This window comes from Dromiciops gliroides, chromosome 4, assembly GCF_019393635.1.
Source record: "Dromiciops gliroides isolate mDroGli1 chromosome 4, mDroGli1.pri, whole genome shotgun sequence".
Classification (NCBI taxonomy): domain Eukaryota; kingdom Metazoa; phylum Chordata; class Mammalia; order Microbiotheria; family Microbiotheriidae; genus Dromiciops; species Dromiciops gliroides.
The window spans coordinates 234,702,480-234,719,275 of NC_057864.1; the positions used below are offsets into that span (position 1 = coordinate 234,702,480).

At 43.7% G+C, this 16,796-nt stretch overlaps 1 protein-coding gene across 1 annotated transcript in view; it reads left to right on the plus strand.

The window, feature by feature from the left end:
* The first annotated feature begins 12,286 nt into the window (after positions 1-12,286).
* Positions 12,287-16,796, plus strand: part of GUCY2D (guanylate cyclase 2D, retinal) — a 29,719-nt gene continuing 25,209 nt past the window's right edge. Inside the window, exons 1-6 of the mRNA XM_043962790.1 lie at positions 12,287-12,965; positions 13,468-13,769; positions 13,957-14,308; positions 14,686-14,770; positions 15,190-15,292; positions 15,997-16,098. Of these exons, the coding sequence (XP_043818725.1) occupies positions 12,287-12,965; positions 13,468-13,769; positions 13,957-14,308; positions 14,686-14,770; positions 15,190-15,292; positions 15,997-16,098 (1,623 nt within the window). The remainder of the gene's footprint in view (positions 12,966-13,467; positions 13,770-13,956; positions 14,309-14,685; positions 14,771-15,189; positions 15,293-15,996; positions 16,099-16,796) is intronic.

The window sequence follows — 16,796 nt, forward strand, 5'->3', positions numbered from 1 at the left end:
CTAAGGACTCACGTGCTTTCCCCCCATATCATTTTGGCACCCAAATGTTATAGGCCCAGAGCACCCCAGAAGTTCTCTGGGGGTACATCAAGGAATCTTCTTGAGAAACTAAACCAAAGGGCAGACACACCTAAAGAGATAAGTAGAACCAGATCGAACTGAGCTAGCTCCAGGACCCCCACCCTTCATTCCAGTCTCCTTCACCCCTGGAGAGATAAGATTAGGTGTGGCTGCTGCCTTTGTGGTGGGAGGAGAGAAAGATGGCTTGAGAGATCCGAAGCCACCCCTCACCCAACACCCCCAGAGAACCACCAGAGGGGGGTGGTCCTCCCTCAATAGGGAAACTTTTGACAGATGATCACCTCATCGAACCACCATTGGACTTCTATAAAAGTATCTGCCTGTCTCCTGCTTGAGGAGATTGGTATTTCAGAGCCATGCTCTGTGCCATGCCTTTCTCCCCATGAGAAGTCCAAGGATTTCTCTGTTGGTTTCCCTTCCCCTGCCCCTAAATAAACCCTTATCTTCTTCTAATTGCTTTTGTGTGCAAGAGGATGTAATTCTTTAAAGAGAAATTCCTAAGGACCCCAAACCCCTACCCTATTTTCTCCACAACAGATTGTTCATTGGTTCTCAAAGAAGACCTATAATACCAAGAGGGTGATTTCTTGACTTGCAAGTGAATTGGATTTAAGAGAGGCAAAGCCGGAGGAAGTCATCAGCCTCACTCCTTAGAGTCCAATGGCAAGATATAGGTTGAGACTGTTGATGGCCCAGGATGCAGTGAGAGACCTTGGCCTTTTGAGCTAAGGTCTTTCCCAGGTCACAGTTTGTCTGAGACGATGCCCATTAAATAATTTTTAAAAGCCACAAGGAAAGGAAAATGGAAAAAGGTAAAGGGAAGGGGTCCATAATCCTTAATCAGCATATAGTATGTGCCAGGCATTGTGTTAGACAGAAAGACACACACACACACACACACACACACAAACACACAGAGTCTGCCCTTGAGAAGCTTTCTATCAGGAGACATAAATATACCAAACACGTACCTGGTAATACGGGTAGAGGCTGGGGAAAAGGCACTCCTAGTAACTGGAGAATGGGGTAAGGAAGGTTTCAGTGTTTCTGTGTTAAGGGGAGGTGTCCAGAGGCCATTTGAAACAGTTCAGAAATCCTGAAGTTCTCATCAGACCAACTAATAAGAAATCCAATGAAAAACTACAGTGATTTCTTCCATCAACAGAATTGGATAAGGAGGGAGAAAGAGGATCTGTGAAAGGAGAGGTCTTTCCTTGGGATGGTTAAGAGGATTAACAGACAACAGAGGAAATGAACAACTTGTTTCTAACTTTGGAAATACTAGAACAAAACAAAACCAAAAAATGACACTATTCAGGATCAATAAGGAGATAGTAAGAAAGCAGCTAGCTGCACTTGACTAGTAGCAAGCATCCCACGGTTCATTGTTGGAAAGCCATAGTCCATCATAGTCTAGAAGAAATGGTGGGATGGAGAGATGCCAAGGAGCAAGCATTTAGAAGTTGGCCACACCCTTCTAACCTTTCCTTTCTCCCTTCAACATGCCACATAAAATGAAATGTCTCTTTTTTGGCCACTTTTTTTCACAAGTACCAAGTCAAGGATATTTTTTTCTTTTTTGTCATCAAAGTAGTAAACTTTGTGATCGACTATTTCTAGAGTCAGACTTCTGTCTGGCAGTGTTCTCCAGCCCAGGAGTTGAATATGTAGAAATGTTTCAATCTCTTGCAAAAATCAGGGTATATTTGAAATTTGCAATTATAAAGCACAAACATCAAAGAAAACAATACTTTAAAATAACAAAGGTGAACATCATGCCTCATTTTTTTTTAGGTTCCTATTTTATCATTGTGTTGATCAAAGTTCTAAAATCTTTCCAAATTTTTTCTTTATAATGTTACCATTGTATAGAATGTCTGAGTTCTGCTCACTTCACTCTGCATTATTTCATAAAAGTCTTCACAGTTTTCTCTGAAAGTATCCATAGATAGGTCCATAGTTTCCCATTTTTAACTATCATGAAAAGAGCTGCTTTAAATATTTTTTGTATATAGAAATCCTTTTCTATATGTCTCTTTTTTGGCCACTTTTTTTCACAAGTACCAAGTCAAGGATAGAAATTCCTCTTTCTTTGATTTGCTTGGGAGTATAGGCCTAGTAGAAATATATTTAATATCTAAAGACTGCAAGTCACCATACCCTTCCCTGCTAGATGTTTCCACAGTCAGATGAAAGGAACCATGTGTATAGAAGTCGAGAAACTATCCATGTTTCATATTATAACTATGACAACAAGTGCTCTGTATCATCCTAACCCTGAATCCGAAATAAAAAGGAAACAGCGTTAGCCTCATTTCATAAAAATTGCCAAACAGAAGTTGCCTCAGGCCCCTTTGATGGCCCCAACAAGCCTCTCTCTCCCCAAGTCATCCTGTATTTTTTTCCCAATTATTTATGGTTAAGTGACTTGCCAAGGGTCATATAACTAGTACGGTAGCATTTGAACTCAGGTTTTCTTGATTTCAGCCCCAGTGTTCTTATCTATTGTGCTACCTAACTGCCTGGAAAGTGAGTAGGGTTGGGAAAGAAAGAGGGGGCGGGGTTGAAAGCCACCAAAGAAGCCCTTTTGTATACACAACTTGGCTACAGGCCTAACACGGAAAACGTATCAATTGGCCCCAAGTTTTTGGCTACACGAAAAGAATGAATATTTCTGTGGTGACATTTCTGTTGAAGAAGAATGCATTCTTGCCCTTCCTCCCTTTTGCCCCCTCTCTTCACCCCATCTCCAGCAGATGGCAGCAGCAGCTAAATCCAGAAGTGGCCAATATCAGTTTCATAGACTGAAAAGTGGCAGCTGTGGAGAGGGAAAGGGGCAACAGCACTGAAGCTAGTGGCTGAGACATGAGTTGTAAAGAAATATTTTCAATAGGGATGTTGTCCTAGGAATAGGAGTTCACTAGGGAGTGTTCAGTTTCTTATAGTTTGTGTGTGGAGTCAGTTCAGTGAGAAATTGTACCTCTTTGTATAAGAGTGATATTTTCCCCTTTTTTACTTTATTAATCTATCCCAGTTAGATTTGATTCCTGGTTGCTTCTCTGTTGGGAGAGAATTGCAGTAGTTAGGGCTTGAGCCATAGTTGTGTAAAGAGGACTAGCCAATAAGCCTAGTCCTTGGTAGCCCTATGCAGAGTGCTTGACTAGTGGGATTCTCATGTAGACTCTGGACACTAGGCCTTGAAGCACAAGGTCTGCTGGATACATGGTAAAGAGGAACCATTTGAATTGGCTATGAATAAATATAGTTGCAGCTAGGTGGTGTGGTGGATAGAACATTGGCTTGGAATCAGGAAGAGATTTATCTTCCTGAGTTCAAATCCAGTCTCAGACACTTACTAGCTGTGTGACCCTGGTCAGGCAGACAGAACAGGAGACAGCGGAGAGCACAGAAGTGGTCAGCACAGGGTACAGGTTGGAGAAAGCAAAGACTAAGAGAACAGAAGGACACTGGAGCACTAGGAGAACAGAAGGAGAGGTCGGGGAGAGAGAAACACAGGGGTTCAGTGGTGGCAGTACGGAGAGGAAAGTTAGAAGTGAAAGGAACCTGGGGTTAGAAGAAAGGAACTGAACAGTGAAAGTGGAACATATCCTAAGACAAGAGGCAGCAATGGTCCTTATTGTATTAAAAAAGTTCCAGGTGCAGCAGGTGGAACTGTATTCTTAATTTTAAATTGTATCTCATAAATAAACTCTGCTTTGATTATCTAGTTAAGAGGCTTCTTAATCTTTTGCTTATCAATTTGGGAGCAGTGTGGAGGAACTTTATAAATGGCCCGTACTATAGCAGTCAGATAACCAAAAAGTCAATAGTCCCAGATTAAGTACCCCAGTCAGATTAGGCCCCCCCAAATTAGGCTAGTAAGTCAAAATATTTCCACATTTGAATGGCGACCCAGATGGGACTTATGGCCCAATTATAATTTTTCTAAACTTATAATTTTTCATATAACACACAATTCTATATTTTTCCAGATTAGATTAGCTAGCTAATAATTAATTATTTTTACAGTCACAAGTGGAAAAAATTTAAGAAGACCACAGGGTCTAGAGATTCCATACTACAAACTGTCCATGGCTGCAGACAGCAACTCTTTTGTAACTTCTAGTGTTACCAACTTGCCTGTAGCACTTGAGAACTTAGGTGACATATTGATAATTCCACAAATATTATGTGTCAAAAGCAAAACTTGATCCCAAGCTTCCTTGTGTTTGAACCCAACTTCTTCACCACTTTGCCATTCTACTTCTCAAAACTATCATCTTACTCCCAAAACTTCTCTCCTAAACCACCCTATTTAAGTTAATGATACTTCCCTTCCAATAGTCTGAACCTGAGTCATCTTTGCTCTCTTTCATCTTGCCTATCCAATCAATTTCCAAGACCTGTCAATTCTACCTTTGCAATGTCTCTTGCACCCTTTCCCCTCTATCTAATCACAAAATGGCTCCCCTAGTTTAAGCCCAACCTTTCTTTGGGCTATTGGAAGAGCTTCCTAACTAGCCTGTCTGTCTGTCTTTCTTCCCGTCTCCCCCATCCTTCACACACAATTGTCATACAGATCTGATTATGTTACTCCTCTGCTCAAAATCCTTCTGTGGCTATCCATTGACTATTGAATTAAGTAGTCAGTTGTCACAATTTGACAAAGCTACTAGGAAAAACTAGATGGCAATAAAATATAGACTGCCAGAAAAAAAGAAAAAGAAAAACTAGATAGCAGCATGACATAAATCTCTGAAGGACTCTAGGCATCCCCTTATGGATTTCTGTGTTGGGTGGGTGAGCCTAGTGGTGATTCTGTCTTTTAGGCGTGATGCATCTATGCTAAACCCCAAGTATATGTTTGGGAGAGATCTGGTTAGAGTCACAGCACATCACCATCTTCCCACAATCTACACAAGTTGTTTCTTATGCTTCAAATGCCTTCTACTTCTCCATCTCTATTTGTTAATATCCTTCTCATCCTTAAGGCCTTGTTCCAAACCACATCCTTCAAAAGCCTTTCTCTGCAATCCTATGAAAAGCCTATCCCTGCAATCAATCAAGCAGTTATTAAGCACCTTCTGTGTATGTACCAGGCCATACACTAGGCACTGGGAATACAAGATAGAAATGAAATTAAAAAATATATATATATACATACATATATATATATACACATGTGTGTATCCATATTATTAATCAACTTTATGTGTTATTCCCCTTTATTAGAGTAGGAGCTCCTTGTGAGCATAAAATGTCCCAGATTTTCTATTTGTACACCCAACACCTAGTATAGTGCTTGGCACAATAGCAAGCACTTAATAAGTGGTTTTTCATTCATCTTATAGTGCAGTAATATTCTGTTACATTCATTTAACAGAATTTGTTTAGCCATTTCCCAGTGGATTATCTAGTTTATTTATAGTTCTTTACTACTATAATAGGGGTCCAGTCCTCAGAGCATGCACAGAGGTCACTGCCTGTTGCTAAGTTACATGAGGGGTCTGGAAAAGAAGCATGTAATGATTTGTGATGGAGGGGTCCTGCCTTATTCAGAGCATGTACAGGTATGCTGCGACTGTTTCTAGTTTGCTTATTCCATGGTAAAGAAATGCTTTTTAACCGGCTGATGAGCTGGAGCTGAGTACATACAAAAGGGTCTGACAGAGAAACTTCATCTTTCTTTTTCCTGGTAGTGATCGAAGCAAGTTACACTCTAAGCTTCTAGGTTGGAGAGAGGCCTTGGGCCCTTACGTATCCTGTGAACCCATGGCTTGTTGTTTCTTCTGCCCCTGTTGTATTTCTTTTGTCCTGATCTTAGATGGAATGTGAAGACCCAATATTCCTTCAATCTTGTGGGCTTTGAAGAGCCACTAGAGGTTTAGTGCTTATGATCTGGAAGGAATCAACCCTGAAGCGTGACCTGCTTGATCCAACACAGCACTGGATCAGCCCAACAATCAAAATACTGTCTCCTACAAACAAGGGAGTAACTCCATTGGCTATGCTGCACCTAGAAGTAAATTTGGTGGTGGGTAGGATATTTGTAGCAGCTCTCTTTACATTTGAATCTACTCTCCCCAGGGGTGAAAGTAAGGGAGAATATGCCCCCAATTCACACTATGGTTTTTCTCTTCTGTTCTAAGCTGAGTCTGACTCAACACTGGTAATTGAGGTTCAATATTGGAACAAAATAAGACAGTGGCACTTAAGTAGGCACTTAATAAATACTATTGCCTAATTGTAAGTCATTCAATAATTAACAGAAGGAGATATATTTGGCCATAGTAAGAGAAAGATATTCAATGAAGAAGGGATCTAGAACCCCTTGAGTTGATTCAGCTGAGTGAAGCTCCCTGCCTTCATCATCCATTGCGATCTAGTAACAAAACCTCTGAGCACCCCTGGAGACCTTATGCTACTTCACAACCAGGCAACTTGGAAGTGATGTCAACAGTTTGAGTCCTTAGTCCGCTGACCCAACCAAGTCTGGAGGAATGTCTTGATACCATTTAAGGAAAAATTAGCCTAGCTTGCATGGGGGAAAGGAGTTAAGATATTGCTTCTACTCTATCTTTTCAGTAAATAATCCTTTTAATTGGGGCAGCTAGGTGGCGAAGTGGATAGAGCACCAGCCCTGGAGTCAGGAGTACCTGAGTTCAAATCCGGCCTCAGACACTTAACACTTACTAGCTGTGTGACCCTGGGCAAGTCACTTGACCTCAACTGCCTCACCAAAAAAAAAATATATATATATAATAATCTTTTTAATTGATGGTAGTTAATTATCAATTATATTGAAAAAATATCAACATATTAAATGACATTGAAGTACAAATCACCAATAATGATAGTGGGAGGAACACACTAGATGGAGGCTTGAGCCAATTAGCAAGTGCACATATGGGTTGGAAGTGGAAATCCAGAATCTTACTCCATTACCATGAGGAATATTTTAACCCACTCATTTGACAGGATGAGATTATTTAGTTTCCAATTAATTTTCAGTCTATCTTTCCATGGCTCTTTATTACATGTCATTTTTATTGCATCATGATCTGAAAAGGATGCATTTACTATTTCTGCCTTTCTACATTTGACTATGAGGTTTTTGGGCCCTAATACATGGTCAATTTTTGTGTATGTGCCTTGTACTGCTGAGAAAAAGGTATATTCCTTTCTATCCCCATTCAGTTTTCTCCAGAGGTCTATCATATCTAACTTTTCTAAAATTCTATTCACCTCTTTAACTTCTTATTTATTTTATGGTTAGATGTATCTAGTTCTGAGAGGGGAAGGTTAAGATCCCCCAATAGTATAGTTTTGCTATTTCCTCTTGTAACTCATTTAACTTCTCCTCTAAGAATTTGGATGCTATACCTGTTGGTGCATATATGTTTAGTATTGATATTACTTCATTGTCTATGCTACCTTTTAGCAAGATGAAGTTCTCTTCCTTATCTCTTTTAATTAGATCTATTTTTGCTTTTGCTTTGTCTGAGATAAGGATTGCTACCCCTGCTTTTTTGACTTAAGCTGAAGCATAATATATTCTGCTCCAGCCTTTTACATTTATTCTGTGTGTATTTCTCTGCTTCAAATGTGTTTCTTGTAAACATATTGTAGGATTTTGGTTTTTAATTCACTCTGCTATTCACTTCCATTTTATGGGAGAGTTCACCCCATTCACATTCACAGTTATTATTACTAACTGTGTATTTCCCTCCATCCTATTTTCCCCTTTGTACTTTTTTTCTTTTCTTCTATTCCTTCTCACCAGCATTTTGCTTCTGACTCCTGCCTCCCTCAATCTGCCCTCCTTTTTATCAGTCACCCTCCCTTTCATGAGGAATATTTTAAACCTGAGCTCTTACTACATATCCAGAGTTCTTTCTCTTGCGCCATAAGGCTTAAAGATAAGGTCTTTCTCCTGGTTTATCTGAAGTATGAGGGAATCCCAGATCTGATGCAATTTTCTTAGGGCTACGTGTTCAACTGGGAAGATCTGTGACATCCTGGGTACCCAGAAACAATAGTGGTGTCTCTGAGTGACTAGCAGAAAATACTTAGTGGGGGGGCATACAGTCTTTTAGAAGTAGTCAGTTGATGATTGGCCCCTTCTGCAAGTCCCTTCCCTTAGTTTTTCTCATCTGTTAAATGAAGAAGTTGGATTAAATACTTTCTAAGATCCCTCTCAGTTTTAAATCCTATGAATACTCCATTTGGAAACTGACGTTTGAGTCTTCTTTCTCTATTAAAAAGATCTTTCTTTTGAAATATTAGGGCCTGAGTGCTGAGTGAAATTGATACTGGAATATTAGGCTGCCTGGTTATAAGAATTCCCACAAGTTTTTTTTGGGTAAGCTCTTGAGCCAAAAGGAATGAATACCCTTCAACATTCACCTGTTTCTCCTCAAGGCATCCCTTGACACAAGAGTGACATTTAATTTGTATTTTCTACAGTGAGCAATTGATTTCACCCTTCAAAGAAGCTAGTGAGTCTAAGAGACAGAATTGAGGACAAAGTACATTCCAAGAATGAGGAGTGCATTCCTAGCCCATGCAAAAACATAGAGATGGGAAATAGGATGTTTCATCTAAGACTCAGCAAGAAAGCCAGTTTGACTGGACTGAAGACATCTAATAATGTTGGAAAGACAGGCTGGAGCTAGGTATCGTAGGGCTTTAAAATGCCAGGGAGAGGAGTTTATATTGGACCCTAGAATCAAGAGCAAGCCGCTAGAGCTTTTGGGGGGCAGGGGGTGACATACATGTGTTTTAGATAGTTGGAGGCAGAAAGACCAATTAGAGGGCTATTGCAATAATACAGGTAAGAGGCAATAGCAGTCTGAATCAGGTGAATGAACAGAAAGGGGATGTTATAGAGGTAGAATGGACAAGCCTTAGCAACTGAGTCGATATGTGGAGTGAGGGAGAGTGAGGAGCTGAAGGTGACTCAGAGGTTGTCAACCTGAGAGGGTGATGGAGTCCTTAACAGAAATAGGGACTTTTGGAAGAGAGGTAGATTTGCATGGAAAGATAATAAGTTATCTTTTGGACATGCTGATTTTTTTCATAAAAGTATTTTATTATTTTCCAGTTACATGTGTAGAGAGTTTTCAACATTTGTTTTTATAAGATTTCTAGTTTCAAATTTTTCTTCCTCCCTCCCCTCCCTCCCCCTCCTTCCCAAGACTGCAAGTAATCTGATATAGGTTATATATGTACAATCACATTAAACATATTTCTGCATTAGTCATGCTGTGAAAGAAAAATCAGAGCAAAAAGGAAAAACCTCAAAAAAGAAAAACCAAAAAAATTAGAAATAGTATAGTTCAATCTGTACCTAGATTCCATAGTTCTTTTTTTCTGGATTTGGAGAGCATTTTACATCATGAGTCCTTTGGAACTATCTTGGACCATTGTATTGCTGAGAAGAGTCAAGTCTATCACAGTGGACGTGTTGATTTTGAGATAATGACAGAGCATCTGAAGCAGTTAGGTTGCTCAGTGGATAATGAGTGCCAGGCCTGAAGTCGGGAAGACTCATTTTATTGAGTTCAAATCTGGCTTCAGACCCTAGGCAAGTCATTTAGCCCTTTTTGCTTCAGTTTCTCATCTGTAAAATGAACTGGAGAAAGAAATGGCAAATCATTCCAGCATCTCTGCCAAGAAAAAACCCAGATGGACTGACAAATGACTGAACAACAACACAGGGAATCTAGTAAGAAATGTTTGCTAGGGTGCTGGTGAGGCAGAACAGGAGCTCAGGAGAGGGACTTGGGCCTAGATATTGTGCTGGGAGCCATTCTCCTTTGAGATGATAATGGAATCCTCAGGATGATCTCACAGAGAGGGCAGAGAGGTAGGATAGAAGTTCCTGGACACATATCTGGATAGATAACCCACACGGTTAGGAGGAGGGACGTGGATGATGATTCAGCAAAGGGAGACTGGGATAAGGAGAAGCCGGACAGGTAGGAATGTTAGTACATAAAAAGCAGAGAGAAGAAAGTATTTAGGAGGTATCGAATGTTGCAGAAGGGTTAAAAAAGATGAGAACTGAGAAAAGATCAAAATATTTGGCAATTAAGAGATGACTGATAACTTTGGAAAGGAAGGTTTCAGTTAAGTAGTAAGGTTTCTTAAATGGGGAGCATCTGCACATTAAAGAAGGAACCATTAGATAGAGCTTGGCAGTTACAGAGAGAGTGGGTGCTTTCTTCTAGAGGAGACAGGAAGGGATAGGATTGACTGACAAGAGGTTATGAGGTATAGAATACAGGAGGGGAGTGAGCTCATGACATCTCTTTTCTCAATACGAGGGAAGTTCTTCTGCTAAAAGGGAGAGGATGGCAAAGAATTGGAAATTTAGGGAATACCCATTCATTGGGGAATGGCTGAACAAGTTGTGGCAAACGATGATGATGAAATTCTATTGTGCTATAAGAAATGATGAGCGGGATACTTTCAGAAAAACCGGGAAAGACTTACATGAGCTGATGCTGAGTGAAGTGAGCAGAACCAGGAGAACCCTGTACACAGTAACAGCAGCACTGTTGATACAAAACAATTCCAAAAGACTTATGATGGAAAATGCTATTGACATCAGAGAAAAAACTGTGGAGTCTGAGTGCAGATTGAAGCATGCTGTTTTCACTTTTTTTTTTTGGTGGCTTTTCCCTTTTATTCTGATTCTTCTTTCACAACATGACTAATGTGGAAATATGTTTAACATGATTGCACTGTATAACCTATATCAGATTGTTTATTGTCTTGGGGGAGTGGGAGGGAGAGAGGAAGGAAAAAAATTTGAAAGTAAAAATCTTATTAAAATGTTGAAAACTATCTTTCCATGTAATTGGGGAAATAAATATTGTTTACCAAAAAATAAAAAATAAATAAAAGGGAGAGGAGAGGAGATGGTGAGGGAGACTTGAGAGAACAAGTGGGCAAGTAATTCAAGAATAAAAGACGATGTGAGTTGACCTTGGAATTAGGATCAGAGCAAGAAGTTTGAAGGGAATGGAAAGCAAGAGATAGAAGGATCCAGAATGAGTGAAGAAAATGAGCAAACACTAGAGGGTCCTTACTATTTTTATCTATGATAACCTAATTTGTTAATAGGGTATATAACCCTATTATCTTCTCTGCTAACAGTTAAGTCCTTACTGTGCTTTCCCAAGAAGTCACACTGTCTTCAATGAGTTGCTTTTGGGATGGCTTAGCATGGGGAGGAGGGAGCCCCAGGAGTGGCTGCCTTCCTGAGCTACCCCAGCCCATGCTTGGGTGTTGGCTGCCACATCAAGGACCTCACAGTCATCTGGCTGTTTCACTGTTTCAGCTTCTAGCTAATCTCTTGGCCCTTCTCCCTCTGGGGGCCCCACAGCTACTAATCAGTTTATGAGTGTATATGGGGAGATTATGGAGATAGCACCCAGGGACTCTGTGCTATCTGTGTCTTTTCTTCCCCAACTGGGGGGCCAGTTGGTGGCGGAGAGAGGCAAAGCCCTGAAGGGGAACTCAGGGCTGTAATCTCTACCCCTAAACCCCCAAGAAGGGGCTGCATCCTTGGGAGCCACTGGTGAGTGGGAAAGGTCCCACAGAAAGAACTGGGAAGAAGTTAGAGGCGGGCTGAGGTCAGATTCTAGCCTGGGATAAACCCCTATTTATTTTAGACCTGGGTGGGGGGAGGTAGCTGTTGTTGGATAGGAATTGGCTTTCTAGGAGAAGTGCTGGGGGGGAAGGGAATACAAAGAAAAAAAGAAGGAAAGGTCATACAGGGTAGAGTAGCAGTGTGTGTGTGTGGGGGGGGTGAGGTAGGGGAAATGTTGTCAGGCATTATCTATTATCACCTTGCTCCTCGATCTTGTCTTCAGATTCCTTGTTGGGTATATGTGGCCAGGGGGAGGGTGGAGGTGGGGGGTGGGAAAAGGAAGGTTGTTGTAGTGAATACTAGCCTAGCCTTGAAACACCAAGGGATTAAGGGAAGAGGATGGGAGTGTGTGTGTGTGTGAATGGTTTGGGTGGAAAAGGGTCCAAATTGAATTTCTTATGATGGTTTTGTCCCCTCCTTTTTCTCTCCTGCTGCATAACTCTTTTCCTTTGACATTTATCTTTTCTGTCTCCCAAGCTGTCCCACTATGGCTCCCTCTCCATCTTCTCCCTTGTCTCTTTGACCCTACTACCCTTTTGTCTCATCATGCTGGTCCCCCCCATAAGTGGTCTCTTCCATCACCCACCATGGTGCTTTCCTCCTCTCCCTCTCCCTCTTTTCTTTTTATTTCTCCTCTTCCTCCCTGTGCCAGTCTTCCCTGCCACCTTCACAGTGGGTGTACTGGGCCCTTGGACCTGTGACCCTATCTTTTCCCGGGCCCGCCCAGACCTGGCTGCCCGCCTGGCTGCTACGCGCCTGAACCATGACCAAGCCCTGGAAGGTGGTCCCTGGTTTGAGGTCATCCTACTTCCAGAGCCATGCCATACCTCGGGCTCTCTGGGGGCTCTCTCCCCTTCGTTAGCCCGTGTCTCTGGCCTTGTGGGCCCTGTTAACCCAGCTGCGTGCCACCCTGCTGAACTGCTGGCCCAAGACGCTGGGGTCCCCCTGGTGCCCTGGGGCTGTCCCCAGGGGGAAGCTCGAACCACAGCCCCTGCCCTTCCCCTAGCCCCTGATGCCCTCTATGCCCTGTTGCGGGCATTCCGCTGGGCCAAGGTAGCCCTAGTCACTGCCCCACAGGACCTGTGGGTAGAGGCTGGCCAGGCCCTTGCTGGCCTGCTCCGGAGCAGGGGCCTGCCTGTAGCCACGGTGACCTCCTTAGAGACTACGGACCTGGAAAGTGCCAAGAATGCCCTAAGAAGAATCAGAGATGGACCCAGGGTCAAAGGTATGGATAGAGCTACAACTAGGAATTCTTGCAAGTGGGGAGGAATTCTTGGCCTTGGATAATTGTATGGGTATCATCTTACTGGCAAAGGGAAATGGCCTGTCCCCCAGGGAGTCTACACAGAACTACCTCATTATGGCAAACACTCCCTGAACCCCTAATACCTCAGAAGAGGCAGGGGTGGGAGTAGAGGGTAGTGAGAGAAGACAGGCAAGCCCCAGGAGGAGCATCACAGCCACAGGGCCATGGGGCAATAGCCTGGGTCTGGGTGAGGGAGGCAGCTGTAGTCTGTTCCTTAGGGATGATGAGGGATGACCTCAAGGCATGGGAATGGTGGGCCTCCCTTAGTTATGGCTCTGGGCATGGTTATCTAGAAGGGGAAGGTGGCTGAGAGGATGAAGCTGAGCCAGGGGCCCAGGATGGGGGAATTCCTGAGTCAAACAGAAGGTCAGGTTCTGATGCCTGAGCCCCTCCCCACCACTGGCCTGGCCTGCCTCCACAGTGGTGATCATGGTGATGCATTCCGTTCTCCTGGGTGGGGAAGAGCAGCGGCTGCTGCTGGAAGCTGCTGAGGAACTGGGCCTGGTGGAAGGCTCGATGGTGTTCCTTCCCTTTGACACCCTACACTACGCTCTGCCCCCCGGCCCGGAGGCCCTAAGGCCCATCACCAATAGTTCCAGACTCCGAAAAGCTCATGATGCTGTGCTCACTCTAACCCGCTACTGCCCTAAGGGGAGTGTGTCAACTAGTTTACGCCAGGCCCAGGAGCACCAGGAGCTACCACTGGACCTTAAACTCCAGCAGGTGAGGAGAGATGTAGGGGCTCAGGGTATAGACAAGGTAGAGGGCTGGTGGGATGAGAACTATCTCAAAAGGGACATGGGCTACCTTGAGTTCCCCATTACTGGAGATCTTCAAACAGAAACTGGATGGCTACTTGCTAGGGATATTGCAAGAGGCTAGACAAAATGGTCTCTCTGTTATTCTTCAGGTATCCCCGCTCTTTGGCACAATCTACGACTCTATCTACCTGCTGGCAGGAGCTGTGGCAGGAGCCCAAGTAGCTGGGGGTGGTGGATGGGTCTCTGGGGCAGCAGTGGCCCGCCACGTCCCCAAAACTGAGGTCCCTGGCTTCTGTGGAGAACTGGGAGGAGCAAAGGAGCCTCCTTTTGTGCTATTAGATACAGATGGAGTGGGGGACCAGCTACTCCCCACCTATACACTGGACCCAGCCCAGGGCATACTCAGTTATGCTGGTAATCCCATCCACTTTCCTCATGGTGGTCGGGGGCCTGGTCTTGACCCTCCTTGCTGGTTTGACCCCAACGTGATCTGCAGTGGAGGTGAGGACCTTTCCCTTTCTCCATCTGTATATGTCCTGTGTAATTCTTCCTGGGATTCTCCAGTTTCTCCTCAGCTGGCTGTCCCATCCTTCACTTTAGGATCTCTCTCTCTCTGGGCTCCCCTTCAAACCTCCTAGAAACCCCAAATAGTCCTCTCCTAGAAACCTACTGAGACCTCCTGATTCCCTGTGAGGACTCACCCTCATGAGAATCCTAAAAGTTCCCTCCCAGGCCCTCCACACCAGAGACCCTACCTTGGCTCTGCTCTTTGAGTTTGCTTCTTCCATTTGATTATTGTTTCCAAATTCTCTCCCTCTCTACCCACTGCCAATAAATGTTGCCACCTGAGCTCCTCTGCATTGTTCTCTTGCCCTCAGGAGTAGAACCGAGCTTCATCTTTCTTGTCATCCTCATCATTGCTGCTGTGGCCCTGGTGGTTGCCACTCTGGCCTATTATGTTCGGTAAGCTAAGGATTGGGAAGGAGGAGAAACTAGATGGAAAAGGGGAGCAGGACTTACAGGAAGGAGTATGGGGTAGTTCTAGAAACTGATACTGATGGTTGATAGAGGGCTCAACTCTCCTCTGTTCCTGGCTCCCTGAACCATGTGTTGGGATAGCCTGCTTCTACCTTCCATAACTGAGGCTGTTAATCAAAGAAATTGTTCATTAGGACCAAGGAGAGTGTATCAGTATTGGCGTTGTTGTCAGTCCCAGTCAAGTTGTGTGGCCTTGGTAGGAGAGATGCTAGAAGGAATTGGGAGCTCTCCCACTGTCATCCTTTATTACCACAGGGATAAAGCACCTGGTCCTCTCCTTCTCCCCATTACTCTCTCCCCGAGTTCCCCTTTCCAAAATGACTCCTCTGCATCTGGGCTCCTAGACGCCAGCTCCTCCATGCCCAAATGATCTCTGGTCCCAACAAGATGATCCTGACTCTGGAGGACATCACTTTCCTCCCTCGGCAGGGCAGCAGCTCCCGAAAGGTATGGGAGTGGGGTGCAGGGAAGGGGAGAGATTTGGGTGTCAATATAGTCCCAAGAGACTGGGAAAAAAGGTGGGGGACTCCAGAAGATTTTGGGGTGTCATTTCAGCCCCTGGTTGCCATGCCCTGATTCCCTTAGCTCTCTACCCCAGTCTACTATTCCTCGCCCCCCATCATTTTCTGAGTAGTATGAGGTAATGGCCAGAGCCCTGGACAGGCCTGGGTTCCTACGTGGTCACTGCTACTGAATTACTGTGTGATTTTATAGGAAATATACCTCATTTGTCACTCTGAACTTCAGTTTCTTCCTCTGTAAAATGGGAATAACAATGTTATTCTCAAAGCAATAAGGATATAATGGGGGAAAGGATGTGGAAATGCTCTCCCTTGATGCCTAGCCCCTACCCTCTTCTTTCTTTAATTCTTAACTCTCCAGCCCAACCTGATTTCTTTTTTTTTGTGGGGGGGGGGCAGGGCAATGGGGGTTAAGTGACTTGCCCAGGGTCACACAGCTAGTAAATATCAAGTGTCTGAGGCTGTATTTGAACTTGGGTCCTCCTGAATCCAGGGCCAGTGCTTTATCCACTGCGCCACCTAGCTGCCCCCCCCCAAACCTGATTTCAATCACAGCCTGCAGTTGCTGCCTCCTCCCATCTACTCACTTCCCCATCATCTTGTATTTCCTTTGACTCTCTCCCTGCCCAGGTAACAGAGGGGAGCCGGTCAAGCCTGGCTGCCCACAGTGTATCTGACATGCGCAGCATCCCAAGCCAGCCTCAAGACAGTTCCAACATTGGCATGTATGAGGTGAGTACCCTGCCAGGATATTTCCTCACAGAGCCAAGCTTTCATCTAGCAATAGATGCCTATTCAAAAATAATATCAGCTGAACAATGGAGTGAGGGAGGGCTGGGTGAAAACTGTTTTATGCACCTGTCAGTTATATTGAACTGTGTTTTGGGTTATCCAGAAGGATAATTTCAAACTCCAGTAGAATTTGGGGCCACAAAACCATACCTAGACATAGCTAGGTGGCACAGTGGATAAGTGCCAGGCCTGGGATCAGGAAGAGTTCAAATCGGGCCTCAGGCATTTGTTAGCTGTGTGACTCTGGGCAAATCACTTAACTTTGTTTGCCTCAGTTCCTCATCTGTAAAATGAGCTGGCAAAGGAAACAGCAGTATCTTTGCCAAGAAAACTCCAAACGGGGCCAGGAAGAGTCAGAAACAACTGAACAACAAACCATAAATAGGATCCCTGTCAGCTACATTTTGACTTAGCTATAAATGTAATGTTACTTATGTTTTATTGCTTATTTATTCTAATAACTATTTTCCAAATACATTTTTTATTTTATTTTTTCTTTTTCTTTTCTTTTCTTTTCTTTTTTTTTTGTGGGGCAATGAGGGTTAAGTGACTTGCCCAGGGTCACGCAGCTAGTAGGTGTCAAGTGTTTGAGTTCAAATTTGAACTCGGGTCCTCCTGAATCCAGGGCTGGTGCTTTA